Source organism: Dendrobium catenatum, unplaced genomic scaffold (assembly GCF_001605985.2).
Source record: "Dendrobium catenatum unplaced genomic scaffold, ASM160598v2 fragScaff_scaffold_658, whole genome shotgun sequence".
In the NCBI taxonomy this organism is placed as follows: domain Eukaryota; kingdom Viridiplantae; phylum Streptophyta; class Magnoliopsida; order Asparagales; family Orchidaceae; genus Dendrobium; species Dendrobium catenatum.
Window position 1 is genome coordinate 126,948 of NW_021319120.1, and position 21,505 is coordinate 148,452.

Here is a 21,505-nt window from a genome sequence, read left to right on the forward strand (position 1 = left end):
GGAAGCTTCTTCTAATTGTTTGTTTGTATCCATATTATTGCCTTCTCTACACCAACAGTAACCATCTTCATCCAGTAAGGTGTGATGGGATAAGTGATAAACTCTTTGAACTTCTGAGAATCTAAAAAGATAAAACTGGGAAACCTGATACTTTGTAAATACATGAATTTTTTTTCCACAGGTACGAAATGCAGGGCATAAATCAACAAAGAAGGAAAAAAAAAGAGATAGTCATCATAAACAAAAAAATTCAAGTAAAAATGATTTCAGAATAAATAAAGAACATTGAAATATATCATTTAAAGTTCGGGTTTCTCCCAGAAAAGCTTTACAGTTGTAGATCAATAAATACAAATATGATGCGTCTAATCCAACCTGTTTGTTTTTTTCAAAAAAATAATAAGAAAATAAATGGACTAACCTAACAAAGATCACAATTTTGCAGATAAAAGAAGAAAATATATCTGACGCTAAGCAATGACAAATTGAAAAACTAATATCAATATATCCCGCAAACTGCTCTTACATCTCAACGAAAATCCAATAGAGGAAATCCAAAGCTCGATTGTAGAAATGAAATGAAAAACTTCACTTTTTTTTTCAGAAGTGCAGCCTACGGGACAGAGTTTTACCTCAGAAGATTACTGCAATAAAATGCTGAGGAGTTCTCGCAACTGCAAGTTTGAAGAAATACCAAAACTGAAATGGTGAGCGAGTCCGATGTAGCTGAGCGTGGTAAGATGACAGGAGTGGAGAAATGTATGAAGTGGTCTGATATAGAGGAACTTCACAAGGATGAAGAAGACAACGGATAGTTCACAGATAAATGTAAGGGCATACCTACAAACAACAGGAAGCAACGGAATGCAGGAGGCTTCCTTCAGACGTAGAAAGCAACCGCAGGACATGAAAATTTAAAAAACATAGCACGATCACGGCACCCCAAACCACCTCTTGGTCACGTTCCGTGATGCACAATAGTGAAAAAGCAGACCCGAACGCACCCTTAGCCTGATCTCCTCCATATTCAACTTTTTTGTATTTTCATAACATGAAAATTCGAGATGCATTGAATGAATTATAATTAGGTTGATTATGTTATTCTAAAATGCCCAGTGAGGAGGAAGTTCTTTGGCTCTCAATTGCTGTACTATCATCATAATTTAATTACTTAAAGACATTTTTTATAATGACTTTATATAAGTATGTTTATACCATCATCATCATTAAATAAAATCAAGCTGTAACATTTTATAACTTCTGACAACATACAGCTTCGATATATCAATCAAGCAGAAAGTATAGATGATTCAGTTGGTTTCAGAAACTTACATGAACTATTTAAGAACTCAGACATAATAACCTGCCCAAAAATTTGTAACCTTCATCTCATGAGATGGCAATTGATAGTTAGACAAGAGCAGAATCTTTTGGCTCTTTTCAGCATGAAAAAACCAGCTCTGAACAGTCATAATAAATCAATCTGGCCTCGTAGCTTCATCAGCCAAAGCTGGCAACTAGCATTAATAAAAGTTCTTTCTAGCCGCTTATTCAAAGCTTAAATTAAGTTCAGTTCAAAGATGTTGGTTGCCTGCCATCTGGAATCGCAAACAGAACCATGGGTTTTGAAGATCGAACGAATGGGATGTCACATCTGAAATAACCTTTCCTCTCAAGCTGGATTACATCTCCACGCTTCAGATTACGCATATTGGAATCCCCGAGAGCCGCAACCTCTCGTCTTGTGCACGAATTTAGATTGTCAAGGAAGTCCTCACCTTCTTCCAGCTGCAGCAATGTTATTTTGTGCAACATACGCAGGCAAGTTAGAGCTGGAAGGAATGTATTTTCCATTTCCAATATCATAAGAGGAATTAGTAGCAACAATTATAAGTTACTGAGAGACCGAAAAGCCACCAATCATGGCGGTGACATTCGTATCCTGCTATGTTAACTATAAAGATGCTTGCGAAAGATATTCTAAGTTCAGTTTAAAAAATAAAAGAACTGGTTGGAAAAAAAAAAGACTAAATATGAAGTAAGACCCATATATTTCATTACATAATAGTGGTAAACAGTAGTAAATTTCATTTAAAACTAGAATACCATAAAGCAGTAGCAAACATACCTTCTTTTTCTTTAATAGGTAGTCAAACTCAACCAATGAAAGGTTAATTAGCTCATCTGTGTCAGGAAGCCATGTAAGCTTCAACTTGGTTGTTTTCACTGAGCCTTCTGGATGCAGAACCCCAACCAGATGAGTAACGATACCATTTTCCTTCTTAATATCTGTAATAATGGCATTCCCCCAGTCCATCAAAGTTACTTCCTCTCCCTCTAACATAGTTGATGCATCGGTATAGTCTACCCATATCTTATTTGTGTAAGTCGTGGCCTTGTTCCCAGCACCCTCAAATTTCTTATGCCTTGGCAAGACACGAACAAATGGCTTTTCAGGACCATTAGCAAGGGTGAAAATTACTCGTCCCTCTTCAAGTACAGCGGTATGCCTTGGACAAATGGGATCAATGATTTTTTTATTGATAGTCCAGAGCTTGTCCCACTCCATGAGGTTTATATTTTTGGAAGCACCCTGAAAAGAATAAGATAAACTCATAATTAGAGGTTTGCATAATGAAGAGTATTTAGGAATTAGATAATAAATACCTGTTGAAGAATGAACTGAATCAACGCCTCAATTTTTAGACCTCTACGTACTATTCCCTGCACAGTTGGGAACCGTGGATCATCCCACCCTTCCACTTTCCCATTCTGGACAAACCAAAGAAGTTTCCTCTTGCTCAAAAGAGTATAAACCATATTGAGTCGGCTGAACTCATATATTTGCACTTTTCTTAGTTCCATATCATCAAGTATACGGTAATATTGTGCATTGCGGTCGTGATATTCACTTGAACGAAGGGCGTGTGTGATACCCTCTACAGCATCAACAAATGGGCAAGCAAAGTCATAGGTAGGATAAACTTTGTATTTAGAACCGACACGATGATGAGGATCTGGGTTACACCGATAGTAAACGGGATCCCGAAGCGATTTGTTTGGGTCCTGCATGTCTAGTTTACCTCGTACACAGCACTGGATGCCTCTTTCAGAACCTGCAATCATTTCCTTCCACAACAAAAGATTCTCTTCAACTTTATTATTCCTACACTTTGACTCAATCCCATCCATCCTTTCCTTCTGCATCTGCTCCCTAGGTGTATCATCTACATATGCTTTTCCCTTGGCTATCAAGCTTTCAGCCATTTCCATCAACCGTGGAAAGTAATCTGACGTGTAAGTAACAGCATCATATTTGACGCCCAATGTCTCAATATCTCGTAACAGATTTTCGACAAACTCGTTGCTTTCCTTCGAAGGATTTGTATCATCAAAGCGTATAATCATCCTTCCTTTATATCTCTGGGCAAAATATTGATTTAACAAAGCGGCCTTAGTGTGCCCAATGTGCAGGAATCCACTTGGTTCCGGGGCAAACCGCAAGCAAACTTCTCCAAATTTTGCACCTGGAAGATCAACTTCAAAAGGAAGAGCCTTCTCCCTAGGATTTACTTCACCATTTACCAATGGTTCTTCATGTTCTTTGGAAGCTTGAGTAGGATTGGTAGAGGGAAATTTTCCCAGCCCTCTTTTGCCAACATAGGTTCTAGTAACTTCATTCAAAGAACTGTAGTCTTCTGCTATGCAGTTGAACCAACGGACTACATTTTGGTACTTCCTTGACTTCCTCAGACTTTCCCACCTCTGCCCAGTGCCTGAAAAATGAGATTAAACTTTCTAAAAAATCTCCAAAGTAATCAAATTAAAAGGCAAAGCATAACAGATCATTAATGGTGAGTGGTGACAACTTACCAGCAAGACCTGACCATAATGCTACATCAGCAATAGAGAGGCTATACCCAACCAAAAAGGTCCTCGAAGCAAGATATCCATCTACATGCAAGCATGCACTCTCAAATTGTGGACCAGATGAAAAAATTGGAGCATATTCAAGCCACTCATCAATCTGCATTGAAAGTCATACGAAATTCAGATAAAACTCAACTTAATTGGTACTCTTGATATCCATAAAACATACCTGAGATGACTCTATTGCATCTTTTCCATAGAAATTAGGAAGTTTTGAAACCCTGCCAAGATAACGCAAGAGAGTGTTTGTTCCCTGCAATTTCAATCTGAAGAGAAATAAAAAAAATTAGCATATACTTTAATCAGACGTAGCAACTAGAACTTGCACAAGAGCAAAAGGACTTGTCGAAACTGCATCATGCTAAATCAGTAAAACAAATTCCAGAAAAACATTATCATAAATATAATAATATTATTAAAAAAAAACTGAGGCAAAGAAGTGCCATAAAAAAGAAAATGAAGTCCAAATTGCTTCTTCAAAATCACAGCGCCATCTAATCACAAATGTACCTCAAATTTATCAAGATAGAATCATATTTCCATCTGAAAAGTATCCCAAAAAACAAGATAACAGGAGCAACCTTTTTAGTGAAACCAAAGGTGATAATAGCAGCAGTTACCGAAGCAGTAAATTTGATCCGTATGATTTAAAAAACAAAAACTCCATCGTAGTAAGTGTTTGTAATACATATTAGAATTTCAAAAAAAGTTCATCATAATTATTGATTTTCCAATCAGTCACTTCATTTCAATACAAAATGAAAAAGAAATCCCAATCAGACCATTTCTCTATATATTATTGTCTCGCTACTCCCAACAAAATCATCTCCCCATACACCCTCTTATTACACCACATCCCTCCACTATATTGTTACCGGTACAGCCGGTCCATGCGGGACCGGCTCAGCGGAACATAGGCGGAAGAATCCACCTCTTCCTGTACGTGCGTCTGATCGCCGATCCTCACAAAGCCATTTAGGAAGGTTTTTGAAGGGAGTTTAGGAGGGAAATTGAATGTAGGGGCTGTTTAGAGATTTCCTTTTGATTTATATGCATTAAATAGTTTGTTTTCCTAGGTTTATGGCATCTTGAATTTGGCTAAAATTTGATATCTCTTATATTTAAGTTTTCTTTTGGGCTCTAGCGGCATCTAGAGATTTGGGAGAGATTGATCATCCTCTCGAATTGAGGATCACGTATATCTTGTTTGTTTTTCTTCCGTTAGTTGATTTCTTGAAATAAAATCTAGTGTTTTCTCTGATTTTCATTGGAGTTTGGAAGAGTTTTCTCGTTGTTTTCCGAAGATTGACAGGAAATACTTGAGATCTACAAGTGTTTCCTATCAAATTGGTATCAAAGCTGTTTTTGGGATCTTTTTTGGGCTGTTTTGGTGAATTTTAGCAGCTGTTCTTGATATTTCAAAGAAGAAAATTCCTGTTTTTGAAGATTGAAGTTTAGAATTTTATTTCTAGAAAAATTTAGGCATCAATGACGGCCAACAAAATGGATGCATTGGAGGAATGCCTCGAAATGGAGAGTGGACAAATGAAATCTAAAATTTCAAATCTCCAAACTAAGTTTCGGATTTAAAAAAAAAAGATGTTTCAGCTATCCATAACAAGTTCGATTCGAAATTTTCCATCTTGGAGGAGATGTTGAAGAAACTGCTCGAGGGCCAATCCAAAATATCTCCGTCGGAGGTGAGGGATAGCGCCGACAGCCACGGAGATGGGAAAAATCCTAAGCCAATCAGGAAAAGGGGAGATCAAGAGGTGGTGACTCAAAAGGAAGGAGAAATACCTCTCATAGTGCCTATTTCTAGGGAGCAGCCGAGTAGAGGGTATGAGGAGATGCGTGAGGAGCTAGGGAAAGAATGAAAATGTGCTGATTTGGAGAGGAGAGAGGCGAGATTGGAAAGGGAAATGAGTAATTATGATAAAAGGGGGGCTAAATCTGAAAGGAGAAGAGTTTGTTATGATCTAAGGAGTGCTGAATTTGAGAGGAGAATGTGATAATTTGATGAAAGGTTTGGATATGAACGTAGTAGGGATGATTGGGACACTTGGGGGGAACCACCCCCTTGGGGAATAAGAAATTATGTAGGGAACAGAGGGAACAGATGATCTGAGGGTTAGGAAATTGAATGTGTCGATCTTTGAGGGAGATGATGCGCACGGGTGAATCTACAAGGTTGAAAGATATTTCGCCGTCAATGGATTGATAGAGGAGGAGAGAATGACGGCAGCATGCCTATATTTGGAAGGAAAACCTTTGGCTTAGTACCAATGGAGGGACATGCCACGACCCATACGGAGTTCGAGGGAATTCAAGGATTATTTGATAGAATGTCTCCGAACCGGCAGGGTAGGAGACTTCTACAAGCTGTTCTTTACAATGACGCAGGATGGTTCAGTGATAGAGTACCGAGAGAGTTTCGAGTACCTCTTGACTTGGGAGAGGCTATGAAGCTAGCTCAAATGGTAGAAGATCAGAGGCACCTCGAAAGAGATGCAGGAGGCAGCAGCTCAGGAGGCCCATACAGGATGACCACCACTTATTGAAATCAAAGAAGCCAACACCGGATACTCTTCAGGAGACTTTGAAGGAAAAAACTGCAGGAGGAAAACCTGGGGACAACTTCAAGAAGCTCACAGAGACGGAATTACATGAGAAGAGGGAAAAGGGGCTCTATTTTAGATGTGACGAGAGGTATACGCCGGAGAATAGGTGTAAGGACCGAATTCTTCAGGTTCTTACCATTTGTGATGACGAAGGAATGGAGGAGGGTATCGTCTTTCCACCTTGCGGACAAGATGGATCTTTAGAAGGGGAGTATTATTAGACCGGTCCAACCGGTCCACGCGGGACCGACCCAACGGAACAGAGGCGGAAGAATTTGCCTCTTCCTGTACGTGCGCTGACCGCCGATTCTCACAGAGCCATTTATGAAGGTTTTTGAAGGGAGTTTAGGAGGGAAATTGAATGTAGGGAATGTTTAGAGATTTCCTTTTGATTTGTATGCATTAAATAGTTTGTTTTCCTAGGGTTAGGGCATATTGAATTTGGCTGAAATTTGAGATCTCTTAAATTTAGGTGTTCTTTTGGGCCCTAGCGACGCCTAGAGATTTGGGAGAGATTGATCCTACTCTCGAATTGAGGATCACTTATATCTTGTTTGTTTTTCTTCCGTTAGTTGATTTCTTGAAATAAGATATACTGTTTTCCCTGATTTTCATTGGAGTTTGGAAGAGCTTTCTCGTTATTTTCCAAAAATTGATAGGAAATACTTGAGATCTACAAGTGTTTCCTATCATATACCCAACCTCTTGCACTCTATCATACTGTAGCTCACTCATTCTCCAGATTCTTATTTTTCTTTTTTATATGCCTGAAAAGAAGGTATGTTGCTGATTGTGTTGGCTCTGCCTTCGCCTCATCTTCCTTCCTACATCTGTCACTCTCTTTTGTTATCTATAACCTTTTTTTCCTCTCTGCCACTAGCAAGTCATGATGCACTTACTACATGCGAAGAAAGTGAGGGGTGCATTCAGAAAGAAGATGCATATGCACTTTATATGCAAAGGAAATGAGAGGTGCATTCAGAAAGAAGATGCATGAGAGCAAAAAGCGGGAACCATAGCATTAACAGGGCCATGATCTACCGTTTTTGTTCTGGAATCTCAATAAAAGAAATTAAAAGAAGCTTATGATGTAGAACTATATGCGTAATTGGAAATTTGCACGATTATTTTAAGAGCAACGTTAGATTCTCGTTAGAGCGATTTAACACAACAATGAAAACAATTAAGTAGTACCTTCGCTTAGGTTAAACCACACAAGAGACTAAGCTAGATCAAAACACATAGGAAATTTAAAATGTTGCATACGACGTAGTTTCCAACTTAACCCTTGTTTAACAATGAGATCTAGAGCAAAGAAGTAACAAATCCTACAAATACTAATGGATGGCGACAAGTGGACACAATCTCTTGTTTTGAACAATTCTCATGAAGAATTTGGAATTCGAAAGTAAGAGAATCAAGAAAGGAAAGGATCACCTTCGCGGAGAGACATCATAGAAATACCTCGTACCTTCCAATGATTGTTCCGTCCAAGACTAGGTGAAATCTTGTCGAGAAAACGTCGTGAGATGCAAGGTTAAACTTCAAGCTCCGGATTGGTCTTCCATCTCCAATTGAATTAGGAGCTATACCTTGAGAGGAGGATGAGGAGAGCAAGAGAGGGGGGCGGTGGAGAGAGGGGGCCGGCGGGTGTGAGGGGAAGGGGAACGGCTAGGGCTAGGGGAATTAGATGTTGTATTAACTCATAAATCTGAAATTATTTCAGGTTTGAGTGAGTTTGGAGGGAAAATCAATGGATTTGAAATTTCAATTAACAAGCATTAACTCCCCTTAATAGAGCATTAAATGGGATGGCCCATTGATGGGGCCGGCGGCATAGGGAGTCATTCATTCATTAACCATCAAAATACAAGAAAGAGGCTATATATAGCCCATTACAATGTCATGAAAAATAAAAGACTAAAATACCCTCGAGGGGCTACAAGACTCAATCCCTCAAGCAAGGGCAAAAAGGGAAAAGTGCAGAAATAAAAATACATCAAATAAGATGACCAATCCACTAATCAGAAATACATCGGGCAGATCGTGGCCGTCGATCTATGACCACGTCGACGGTAGACTTTCCAACCGATGTCCCCATCAGCTTACGATGCGGGCAAGAGGAAAAATAGTCTTTACTGTATATGACTCAGGCCACCCAAATTTCTCGACCCACAATTCCCACCCACATTTGTTTACTAGAAAAACCCATCTACGGACTTAACAAGAGCCATGATAATGGTATTCCTTCACTGGACATCTATTGCAACGCGGATTCAAATTCAGCATGTTGAACTGTCACTTCTTATCTTTAATCACGAGCATGTCAGCATATATCTCCTCATCTATGTAGATGATATTCTTCACACAAGTAACAATGATAAAGCTTGTGTCAAAATTGATACAAAACCTAGACATTACATTCCATATGAAGCTACTTGGTCTCATCTCCTACTTCCTGGGAACTCAGGTATTAAATGCACCACACAATTTCTTCTTATCTCAAACACAATAAGCAACATAAATTTTTCACAATTCTGGCATGACAAACTGTGAACCAACCCTTTATCTAAAAAAATTCAAAATAAAATCAAACACTGAAACATTAAAAGTATGTAAAAGAACTTGAAAATCTCCAACACTAATGCCACTTAGCGAGCTCACTTCAATATATTACAATTACTACACCTGACATACCATTCATCATATATCAAAAACATCAAGCTCAATAGCCACTTTCACCGGGTCAAACAATTACTTCGCTATCTCAAGGGTAAATTTACCTTTGGACTTCATATAAAACGAAAAAAGAAAACTCACTCTCTACTCCTACTTAGATTGCGACTAGACATTTAATCCTCATGACCAAAAGTCTCTCATAGACTACTACTTATGTCTAGAAAATACACTTTTCTCATGGAGTTTCAAGAAACAAAATTCAATGGCTCGATCGTCCACCAAAGCCTAAGTATATAACACTAGTTCCATCCGCGATTGACATCATATGGCCCCACCGTTTCACAAGAGAATTCCAAATCCCAACAATGTTGTCGATGTGTCTACATTGTGGCGATATCTCAATCAAACACTTAAGGATATATTATCATTTTATCAGACACCAAATCTTGCCAAAAGAATTGCATTTCATCACATCAACACTCAGGACCAAGTAGCTGATATTTTCACTAAAGCCCTCCTCATCATGCGCTATAGCTTAGAGACAAGTTGGAGATAACATACCTTAGCCCGTCAACTTGAGGGGAGGTGGCAAACCTCTCTCCACTATAGGCTACATTAGGAATACTCCAAACAGCACAGGCACAATCTCTCTGAAAATGAATCATAACCATCACACACGACCATGATTGCACCTACATCATTGTCATCTCATAACTTATTCTAATATAAATAAGCAACATTGTACGCCTTTGTAATTCAATTACTTACAAAATGTAACTCATCATTGCTACTCATCCTAATACTGAGACTAAAATACAACAGCTTCTACTCTTTTCTGTTCTGTATCATATACTCTGCTTGGTTTTGCCAATAGCCAACACAACAAGTTTATGAATTCATGGTCGTGTGTACCAATGGAAATATCAAAACTCATATGAGACAATATCATGGTAATCACCACACTGATTTTACTAGCTTTGATCTGGAAAGTACTCAAAAACCTAGGAAATGTATATCTACTGAAAGAAAAACATCAAAAACAAACATTTTCCCATAAGCAGCTGGCATTTAGAAAAGCAAGAATTGTAATAGCATACACCCTTAAGTTGTACATCCAGCAAAACCCTAAACAAATTTCCAGACATGAATTTTGTCATGCAAACAGGCTTTCAAGATAGAATTGCAATCAACAAACTTTTTTCTTTTGATAGGTGAGAGAAGCTTTGCTAGGGTTAGGGTTCTCTCCTTCACATCTTCTCCTACATTTTTTAGGCTCTTCTTGTAGCCGCCAGAGGGATCTTTCTCCTTACGACCCTTCTTTCCCGCCTCTCCCAAACTCCTCTACTCCTCCTCCCATGGCTGGCCCATATAACCCTCTTTACTGGGGCTGCATCCTTGCGGGATCCCCAAACCCTTGTGAGTTTCCAATATCCACTCTCCCAACTCCGGACGGAACCATCCCTTTCCCACACAAAGATATAGTAGAAGCTACATAGGAATGGAACCTGGCGCTAGTTGACTACTCTCTCGGTAGGCGGCCATTTTACGAGTCCTTGCTTAATGCAGTCTGGAAAGCTTGGAAGCTCAAAGGTATGATGAAGCTCATTTCTCTCGGCGATTGTTTTTTCCTGTTCAAATTCTCTATCCAAGAGGATTACGAACAAGTGTGGTCACGAGGGGCTTGGTTCATCCTAGGAAAACACTTCATTTTCCAAAAAAGGACTCCTCACTTCAACCCTAAATGTGAAGATTTTAATTTTGCCCTCATATGGTTCAAAATCCACAATCTCCCCTTATGTTGTTGGACCCCCACCGATATATCCAAAATCGCTAAAAAATTGGTACTCCCTTCGCAGTAGATGCCCTTACTACTTCAAAATCCCAACTTATATATGCCCGAGTATGTGTTCAAGTTGACTCCTCTGCATCTTATCCTGAAACCATTCCCATTTCTATTGTGGGAAAGACATTTGACCTTAAAATTTAGTATGACTGGAGACCCACTCTCTTTTCTATATGTAAATCCCTAAATCATACCACTTCTTGCCCATCTAACCCAATTCCAACTATCCAACTAGCTCCTATGTCTAGGAGAGGCAGAAGCTTAAGCCACAGACCGAGACCCCCATCCCAAAGTCCTAAGGGGATCCTTCCTCTACCAAAAGCTACCCCCAAAGTCAGTAGCATGAACAACCAATTCTCCTCTCTCAACGACTCTGCTATTCACCCAGTTGAACAAGGCCCTACTCCCAACACCCCAGTTACACCAAAATCTAAAGGACTTACAAACAACTCTATTCTTATCCCCAACCTAAAACTCCCCTAACGTGGAGTTCTCCTCCTCAGACACCATTCCTCCCCCCGTTAAACCAGCTCTCTCTAAAGTCATATCTCCTAATAAATTCAGCATTCTTCTTGAATCTCCCAACTCTGAAGCTTCATCTTATCAGGAATCAGAAGACCATCCTGCTAATAACCCTCACACCTCTCCTATATACTCCATCCCATCTAACCACACTAAGACCACCTCCACCATAACCAAACCAGCTGACCCTCCTAGCAGGACATAGCAAAACTAGAGGCAAGGGCTCCAGGAAAGGCCCGAACTCAACTCATAAAATTTTATGATCATTCCAACCATTACTGCCTAGAATATCAAGATTTAATAACCCTGATAAGTTTTACTGCTGTAAAAACTGGTCAGAGACGAGAACATTGACATTATATGCCTCCTGGAGAAGCGAATTCTACACTCCAACCTTTTATTCCACCCACAGAATCTTTGAGCAAGAACAAAGCTTCAATAACTTTGAAGTGGCATCCCCTAGTCGTATTTGGATCAAATGGAATTATGCAAATCTCTTTTTCTCCCCCACTTTTTCCTCCAGTTAGATGATCACGAGTGTCCTTAAGGCCGACCATATCCTACATTTACTTCTCTCTACTATTGTTTATGCCTCAAATTCTTTTGAGGATAGATCTTCTCTTTGGGAAGATCATAAAAGGATGAGCCCTACTGACTCCATGCCTTGGGTGGTCATGGGAGACTTTATTTGTTGTTGATTTCAAACTGAAAAAAAAAGGAGGGAATGTGATCCCTGCTTCTAGGCTTGTCCCCTTCAACAATTTCATCTTCGAGACAAACCTACTGGAACTCCCATCATCTGGCAATTTTCATACTTGGTTTAACCAGAGAACTGACAATCCGAATCATTTGAGACTTGATCGTGTGTTAGTTAATGAAGCTTGGGTTAATTCTTTCCCCAACTTCGCTTACAAGGTGCTCAATAGTTTAATTTCTGATCATTCCCGGTTATCCTCAGAGCCGATATTGATTTTAGACGAATTCTGAGATTCATGTTTAAAAACTACTGGAGCAAATTCCCGAAATTTTGGGACATCCTTATATCGATTTTTGCAACCCCATCTCAAGGCAACCCTATCATCTATTTTTCTAAGAAAAATTGAAGCTGTTGAAAACAACGATAAAATCAAAAAGTGGGAATCTTCGAACCTTATTGATGCTAAGTGTGAAAATCTGGCCTTACAACAAAAGGAATGTCAATTGAAAATGGATTTAGACCCTCTAAACAGTGAGCTTTGTAGTAGATTTAGCAGTTAAGTTCTGAACTTTCCTTTTACAACTCTACATGGGCCTCCTGGAGGACCTGGACTATCAGAGGTCAAAAGTTAAATGCTTGATGAAGGGGGAAGAAGACTTAAAATTCTTGTACTCCAAGCTTCACAAAAGGAAAAGTTTCAATAAAAGTGCACGCAATGCTCCTATCCTTGGGACAGACCACAACCAAAGTGCAAATATTCATGGCATAATTAATCACTTTAGGGACCTCTTCAATTCTCCATCCCCAGCCAACATGGATATCAATATATTTCCTAGGGGCAGGTTATCCCTCCTACAGATATCAAGACCCTCATTATGCCAATCACCAATGTTGAAATCTAAGCAACTGTCTTTTCGGGTTGCTCCATCTCCTATCCTAGTCCTGATGGCTTCAATTTCGATTTCTATAAGCAAACCTATAGCATTACGGGGAATACGATTTGCAATGTTGTGAGATCATTCTTTAACAAAGCTATCTCCCAAAATGTGTCAAAGCCATATCCATCTCTCTCATTCCCAAAAAGCCTCATGTGGAGAACATTCAAGACTTCACACCCATTGCGCTCTGCAATGCCTTTTACAAAATCATTGCTAAGATGCTTGCAAACCATATGAAGTTAATTATGCCTAGCATAATCCATCAGAGCCAAGTTGCTTTTATTGCAAATAGAATTTCTACTAATAACACCATCTTGGTTGCGGAAATTCTAAGTTTTTTTCAAGAAAAACAATAGAAATAAGTAGCTTTGCGCTAAATTCGATATCATAAAAGCTTTTGACACAATGTCTAGGGAGTTTCTCTTTGCAAGAATGGCTCAAAAGGGTTTCCCTACCCCTTTTATCAACTAGATAAAAGCTTGTATCAATGAAGTTAACTTCTCTATTAGCATCGAAGGGGGCTCTGGAAGGTTTTTTCCCTTCCTCATCCGATATCAGGCAAGGCTGCCCTTTAAGTTTTTTGCATCATCATGGATGCATTCTCATGCTTGTAGATTATACTACCTCTACTGAAACTTTTGAAGGCTTCAATTATGAGAAATTTCAGCTATCGCACCTATCCTATGCGGATGATTTGCTGGTAATTGACAAGATTGACATTGAAGATTGCAACTATCACATGAGAATTCTTAACACCTTTCCAAACAGCGTTGGTTTGCATCTTAACCTACATAAGAGCTCTCTTTTCATCTCTCCGAGCACACCCCTCTCTTCGAAAATCTCTCTTTTACTCTATATCCCTAAAATTTCTAATAAAATATTCTATCTTGGCCTACCCATCTCCTTGGGTAGAATCAAACCCTCTGATTATAATCCTTTGGTTGATAAAATTACTAATCAACGCGGTTGGAAGGCCAGATTACTCTCTTTAAGCAAGACGCAATTTATCAAGTTTACTATTACTAATATGGTGGCGTACTAAATTTGAGGCTCTACAATTCCTAAATCTATCACTAAGGCTATTGGGAAGTTATGCTCCAAATTTATTTACTATGTCGGTTCCCAACTCAGACATTTACATCTCATCTCGTCGGTTAATACTTGTAAGCCCCTCTCTAAGGGCAGCCTAAGTATTGCTTCTCTCCAAGCTTTAAAATTTGCCTTAAATTGTGGTATTATCAATAAATGTTACAACCTCTCATCTCATCTCACCAACTGGTTGAAAACTAGATACACATCCCCTTGGAAGCCCATCCAACCTAATGTTATTGCCTTTTGGAAGAGTATCAGTAGTACTGCCATACTAGCTAGAAATAACTTTATTTTCCACATCAATCCTAATAGTCCGGCTGCTGCTACCTGGGATCATTAGTGCATGGGAGACTTGATTACTTCTAAATTCTGGGATTTCCCTATTACCATGGTTTGCAGTTCAAATGCTAGACTTGCAGATTGGATTTCTTCCAACACCTGGGCCATTCCTACCTCAGTTAATACGCATATGAGAGAAATCATACCAAATATTCCTATATCCTCCAACAACACCGCACATATTCATTGGAAAAACTTAGAGCAAGCCACATTTAAAGACTATTATTATGAATTCTTTGCTCATGATGACACATTAGGTCGGCATCCTCTGATTTCGCACAAAAAACATTCTCTTCGTTTCTCTGTGTACTCCCGGTTGGCTTCTAGGGGAGGTTTAAAAATTATTGATGAACTGGCTAAAAGGAACATTCAAATTCAAGATAAAAACTGCATCTTTTGTCGTGCCTACACTGAAACTTTATCCCATCTGATGTTCAAATGCGAATTTTCTTTTACTGTGTTGAAAAGGCTTATTCCTTTGTTTCAGAACTTTTACCTTAGGCCTACTGTTGTCTAAGCTTTCTATCACGTTGGAGGATTACCTGAACTCCAAAACATTAAATGTGGCATTCTTCTCTCCCTTAATGCTATTGTTTATTACTTGTGGATCGAACGGAACAACAGGATATTTAACTTCAACAAAATGTGTGCGACCACTCTTACTAAAAAGATTGCTAGAGCAATTAATTTAAAGTTATCTAGTTGGAAAAATGGAGAATATGTGAAAGAAAGGATAAAGCTGAGCAATGCTATCTAGGCCAGATCATTTTGGTTGTTTACTGGGGGCTATATACTGGAATTTATTTCATGGGAAGCTCATTTTCAGTTGTTTTTCTGGAGGTTGGTTTTGGTAAATGGGAGCTCTTCGGGAAGCCCTCTCATTTCTGCTATATTGCTGTTATTTCGTGGTTTCTATATGCCTTCTCGTCAGTTTTTAACAGCATGTTGTCTCTCTGACACTTTTTGGAAGGCACAATTTTGAGCCTGGACAATGATGAAGCCTGCCCTATCCTCCCTTTGGAAGATCTACGGGCAACCAAGGGAGTATCTGACTAGCAATTTATGATATATGCATGTATTTTAGAGTTCAGGCCGACAGGCTCTCCTGTCAATTTTGTTTTTTGCGCCAGATAGATCTTCCTCTGTTTTTGTTTTTATCTGTTTCAATAATTTGCCGTTTCTTATAGGCTTCTTTACTTTTACACTTTTACCTTTGTTATTATAAATAGATCCGGCTGAGCCCTCAATTTTCCCAAAAAAAAAAAATTTCCACGCATAAAAAAGATGCATAACGTAAGAAAAATTGTTCTACATGCTGAAAATGCATCGAAGCTGTAAGTTTGAGATTTACCCAGAAGAGAAGCGGAGAAGGCTAGCGGAAGCGGGAGGGAGGCTTGGATCCAAGGTGAGAGTCACTCCTACGATGTTAGCCGCGGCGATGACTGAGAGAGGAGGGCTCTCCGCGGAGAAAGACAACACAATCTCCCCCATCCTCGCTGAAAAGAAAGCAGTTTGTAAGAATAAGGGGCTGTTTGGCAACAGGATTTATGCAGGATTTATTCTAAATCCTGCCAAACGGGATTTTTGAGCGCCCGTAAATCCCACGGAGGAATAAATTCTCCGTTTCCCTCTTTTTGCCGTAAATCAAGGATTTACTAAGGGGGTGTTTGGTATCGGATTTGTCTTCACTTTTAAGTAGGATTTAACCGAAATCCAGCCAAACACCATTTCGCGGCGACTCCCTAAATCCGGGATTTACGGATTTACGGCATAAATCCGGGTAAATCCTAATCACATCCTTTCCCGGATTTAACAAGATTGACGGGATTTGGCCGGAGAAGAGAGCGAAAGGGAGAAAGTTACCTTTTAATAAAATAATTAGTAATTGATATCTTTTTCTTAATCATAAAGTCTTCACATTTACGTCTAGCAATGTTGTCTTTCAAAAGCAAATCGGAACAAACAACACCTACAAGATATTCGATTTGTTTTTGAAAGACCTTCTGATCAAAATCGCAAAGATTATCGTACACGATTAAATGCAAGCGTTAATTGTGTACGTTTTCTTTTGCAACAAGGATTAGCATTCTGTGGGCGTGATGAATCTGAAGATTCAGAAAATCAAGGGAACTTTCTAGAGCTTTTGCATTTTTTTGCTAGAAATAATGAAGATATAAATAAAGTTGAATTGGAAAATGCTCCCCGAAATAATAAATTAGTAGCTCCAAAGATACATAAAGAAATCACAGAAGCTGTAGCAATCGAGGTTTCAAATGTTATAATAATGAATTAAGAAATTATATATTTTTTTTTCAATTTTACTTGATGAATCTCGTGATATATCAGTTAAAGAACAAGTTGTTGTTGCATTATGTTATGTTGATACACACGGATGTATTCTTGAGCGTTTTATTGGGATTGTTCATGTTGAAGACACGTCAGCTCTAACACTAAAGTTGGCTATTGAATTACTTTTCTCAAAGTATGGGTTGAGTATGGCACAACTATGTGATCAAGGTTATGATGGAGCAAGTAACATGTGAGGTGAGTTTAATGGATTGAAAACATTAATCATGAAAGAAAATTGTTCAGCTTATTATGTGCATTGTTTTGCACACCAACTTCAATTAGCATTTGTTACAGTTGTAAAAAATCATGTCAAAGTTGCTTCATTCTTTAATAATGTGACTTTTTTGTTAAAGATTATTTATAGTTCAAGTAAAAAAAGAGATATGCTAAGGGGAAAGTATTATGACAAAATACTTGAGCAACTAGAAAGTTGAGGAGTTGCCAAAGTTAGAGGTTTAAATCAAAAAATTGTTCTTCAAAGATCAGAAGATACTCGTTGGGGTTCTCATTACAATTCACTTATCAATTTAATTCTTTTGTATGGATCTATAATAGAAGTTCTTGAAATATTAATACATGAGGAATCTAGCAATGAGTAAAAAGATGAAGCATATCCCCTACTTGAATCCATGCAAACTTTTGATTTTGTTTTAAATTTGTATAGGATGAAGACTATATTAGGAGTTACAAATGAGTTATCCCAAGTACTACAAAAGAATGATCAAGACATTATAAATGTCATGACTTTGGTCAGAGTTTCAAAACAAAGAGTTCAAAATATGAGAAATGATGGATAAGATAATTTATTTAAGGAACTTGGATTATTTTGTGAGAAGAATAACATAAGTATTTCAAACATGACTGATACATTTCTGATGCAAGGAAGATCAAGACGCCGTACTAACAAATATGTATTATTATCAAATCGAATTATTTTATACTGTTATAGATATGCAATTTTAAGAGCTCAACAAAGGGTTTGATGAAATTAATACATGATTACTTATGTGTGTGGCATGTTTGAATTCATATCAATCATTTTTAGCTTTCGATACAGAACGATTGCTACGTCTTGCAAAATTTTATCCGTCAGATATTTCAGAAATGAATCTCATTATATTAAACAATCAAATCGAGAATTTCATTGTTGATATGAAATCGAATAATGCATTTATGAATTTAAAAGGACTTGAAAATTTTGCTCAAAAAATGGTCATGGAGACTAAGAAGAATGATATTTATCCTTTGGTGTTCTTACTTATAAAGCTTGCTCTGATATTGTCAATTGCTACATCAACAGTTGAACGAGCATTTTCTGCAATGAACATTATAAAGAATCGTTTACGCAATCGTGTGAGAGACTCTTGGATGAATGATTGTTTACTTACTTATAATGAAAAAGATATTTTTAATGGTATTGACAATGACTTGATTGTACAACGATTTTAAAAAATGAAGACTCGACGGGAGAAATTATAAATGACATATAAGAATAATCTCAAGATTAGTGTTCTCAATTATAATTTTTTTTTTTTTTGCTTTATCATATATTTTATGTTTTTATAATGAATCTAAGGATTTAAACAAATAAAAAAATGCCATTGTTCGTCCCAAGCCCGGATGAAAAAGTTTGAGGATTTTTTTCACTTCAATGAATTGTGCCCCACATGAAAAAAATCTTGGCTCCGCCCCTGATCTTAGGCTATGTTTGAGATAGCTTTCTTACTACTTTCTAAAGCATTTTTTCTTTTTTTTTTTCTAAAATGATGTTTTAAAGCAATACGAAAGTTATCCCAAATGAAGTATTATTTATATCTTTATTAGTGCATGTTACTTAAATTCCATATAAATAAAAGATCTTCATAAAAATATGAGAAGAAATTTTAATTCATCTGCGTAACAAATGTTACATAAGCTATTTGTTGAATATTATATAACTACAAACACAAATAAATAACTTGCTAATATTGCTTTATATGTGAGATGATTTTTGGCTTCCTTTAATAACATCCTTTTATGTTACATTACATGCCAAAAATATTGATGCTAGCTATCAAACATTAGGTCAGTTGACAATGTCTCTATTAGGAATTTGGTTTAGTCAACTCAAGGGCTATGCGCATCTTATTGCGTTATAAATTTAATTAGGAGAATTTTTTTAGGATCTATGATGGTCACAAATAAACTAATCAAGAGATAGGCCTAATCCCTAAGTCCCTCAAGATAGGAGAAATTATTCTGTGCGGACATCAGACCGTTCGGAGTCGAATCAGAGGGCGCCACATCACCTGGTACTCATCAGGTACATAACAAAGGGTGATGTGACGCGCTCTGATTTGCCTCTAGACGACTATATCCACACAAAATATTTCACCCATGATAGTGACTCTCATCATTTTTTATAATTTTAAAGTTTTGAAGCAATACAATATGAATGAACACTCTCTTATTATATAAATTTTCTGACATAATGAAAAAAAAATTTCCTATAATTTTTATCCGTAATTTTTTTTAATATATAAAAGGATATGATTTTTACTTATATATTATTATTATTATTACATATTCTTGTACATGTAGATATCAAACAATCAAAATTTAGAGATCTTAGCCCAAGTGCTCCAGCAGTAGAACTCCTTATTTTGCTGGTGATTCTGACATAAAGCAAAGGTAATCTGCATCATGAAATTTCGTGCAAATCAGACGAGTTACTGTCATAGCTGCCCACATTCAATGCGTTGATCCTTTTAGTCTTTCTGGGAGATTTGTTTTTACTTTTTTGCTTGAATGTTTACCAATCATGTGTTTAATCCTTTAAAAAGAAACATGCAATGTGATTTGCTAATCTTGTCAATCATCAACATCCTCCTCAGGCTCATAGCTGCAACCGATGAAATTATTACATGCGATCATCAGATATGATCTGAAGTCCAATTAAGACGTACCATATCACCATTTTACTATGTATCATTTTTTTGGGAAAAATTTGGGGCTAAGCCCATTTTATAAATGACAAAAAGGTTACAAATTTTGGGGCTAAGCCCACTTGGAAACCTTTAGCCTTGTAGCATACTTCAAGAATTAATCACAGCTGAAGGATTAGCCCAATTTCCATTAAACTTTCGATTATTTTCTTTCTCTCCATAAGTGATAGACAATGCAACAAATTAATAAATAACAAAATTGTTTTTCCCCTTTATTAAAAAATGGTAAGTTGTCAAAATAATCCAATAGTTGGAATATTGTCGATCTCATTAAAAATGAACCGGTTATCAGAAATAAATTTTTAATGACTAGAAAAGAATAGTCACCTTCAAAAAAGAGGTGCTTGCGATTTTTTTGAACAGCTTGGCAAAAATTGCAAAGAGAGGGTATATCTAAAGTTTTCTCAAATAAGAGATCAGCTGTTTTCAGCCTTTCAATACTTGCCATCCAAGCATGCCAAGAAAATCTTAGAGCATAATATTTGTGCCAAATAAATTTATGCCAGATAACAGACTCCACATGAGAATAAAGATGCAAATAAAATATTATGTGCCTATGATTTACTTATAGTGTAATATTGTGTATCAGATAATGTGGCACGTCCTGATTGTCCTTCAGACGGTTTGGTGATTGTACGCAAAAATCTTTCATGCAATAGAGCACATATATGTAGGATAAAAAAGATCCGACAGTATCCTTAAAATTCAAATGATTTCGTTTTGATTGTTGAAATAGCATATGAGATTATCTGATTTTCTTCCCTTCTTTTTCAGTTTAGTCTGTATTAATTTCTCTTGAAGATTAAGCTAATGGTTGGGGCTATTACAGGTAAGGGACAAAGGAACCGTTGATCTTAATAAAAAAAATTTCTTATGTTTAGCTAAAAATGATTGAAGAAACAGAAGGGTATATTTGATGGTAATGATACTGTTTTCTGTAGCTCAAATCGATTAAAGAAGCTAATATCTATGGTTGTTCTCTTTGTGCTTCTGATCTGTATCAGTTGATGTCAGAGATTTGCAGAACAGCATAAAATCCTCAAAGTTGCCTCTGTCGAAGTATAATTGGTTGATCAATGTCTTAGTCATGAGATGGATGTTTGGTTGTCATTGCAGATAATGTCTTCTTGCAAACTAGCAATAAAACTATGAAAATAATGTCAGAATATCTGATGCTTTTATTATTTTGTATATTATGACTTTTCTTTCCTCTGAAATTTGGATAAATTTGATGCTTAGATATTCCTTATAAGAAAAAAAAATAATTTTTGCTGTTGCATTTTATTTTTATTTAAATGTCCTAAATTTAAACAAATATATCATTTTTTAGTTTATGTTTTTTCTTAATAAAAAGCTAATGAGTTCGGCTCATTAATATGTGTCAACTAGGCTTAATGAGTCCACGAGCCGATATTGGGTTTGAGTTGTTTTTGACTCAGCTTGTATGTCCACTCATTGACCGAACACATTTACATTTATATATATTGAAGTTTTTCTTAATAAAAGAATAA

At 37.2% G+C, this 21,505-nt stretch overlaps 1 protein-coding gene across 1 annotated transcript; it reads right to left on the reverse strand.

The window, feature by feature from the left end:
* Positions 1-1,190: 1,190 nt before the first annotated feature.
* LOC110093340 (glutamate--tRNA ligase, cytoplasmic) lies at positions 1,191-16,177 on the reverse strand. The gene is made up of 6 exons (XM_020818188.2): positions 16,013-16,177; positions 4,100-4,196; positions 3,874-4,027; positions 2,668-3,776; positions 2,129-2,593; positions 1,191-1,788 (listed from the first exon to the last, which is right to left on the reverse strand). The coding sequence occupies exons 1-6, from the start codon at positions 16,150-16,152 to the stop codon at positions 1,570-1,572; spliced, it is 2,184 nt and encodes a 727-aa protein (XP_020673847.1). The 5' UTR covers positions 16,153-16,177; the 3' UTR covers positions 1,191-1,569.
* Between the last annotated feature and the right edge of the window lie 5,328 nt (positions 16,178-21,505).

Excerpts from the sequence above, each read along its gene's own strand:
- LOC110093340 (XM_020818188.2), bottom strand. The coding sequence starts at position 16,152 with ATGGGGGAGATTGTGTTGTCTTTCTCCGCGGAGAGCCCTCCTCTCTCA. Across the intron at positions 2,594-2,667 it reads TTCAGTTCATTCTTCAACAG|GGTGCTTCCAAAAATATAAA; the intron begins GTATTTATTATC and ends TATTCTTTTCAG. Across the intron at positions 1,789-2,128 it reads ACCTATTAAAGAAAAAGAAG|CTGGAAGAAGGTGAGGACTT; the intron begins GTATGTTTGCTA and ends ACATTGCTGCAG.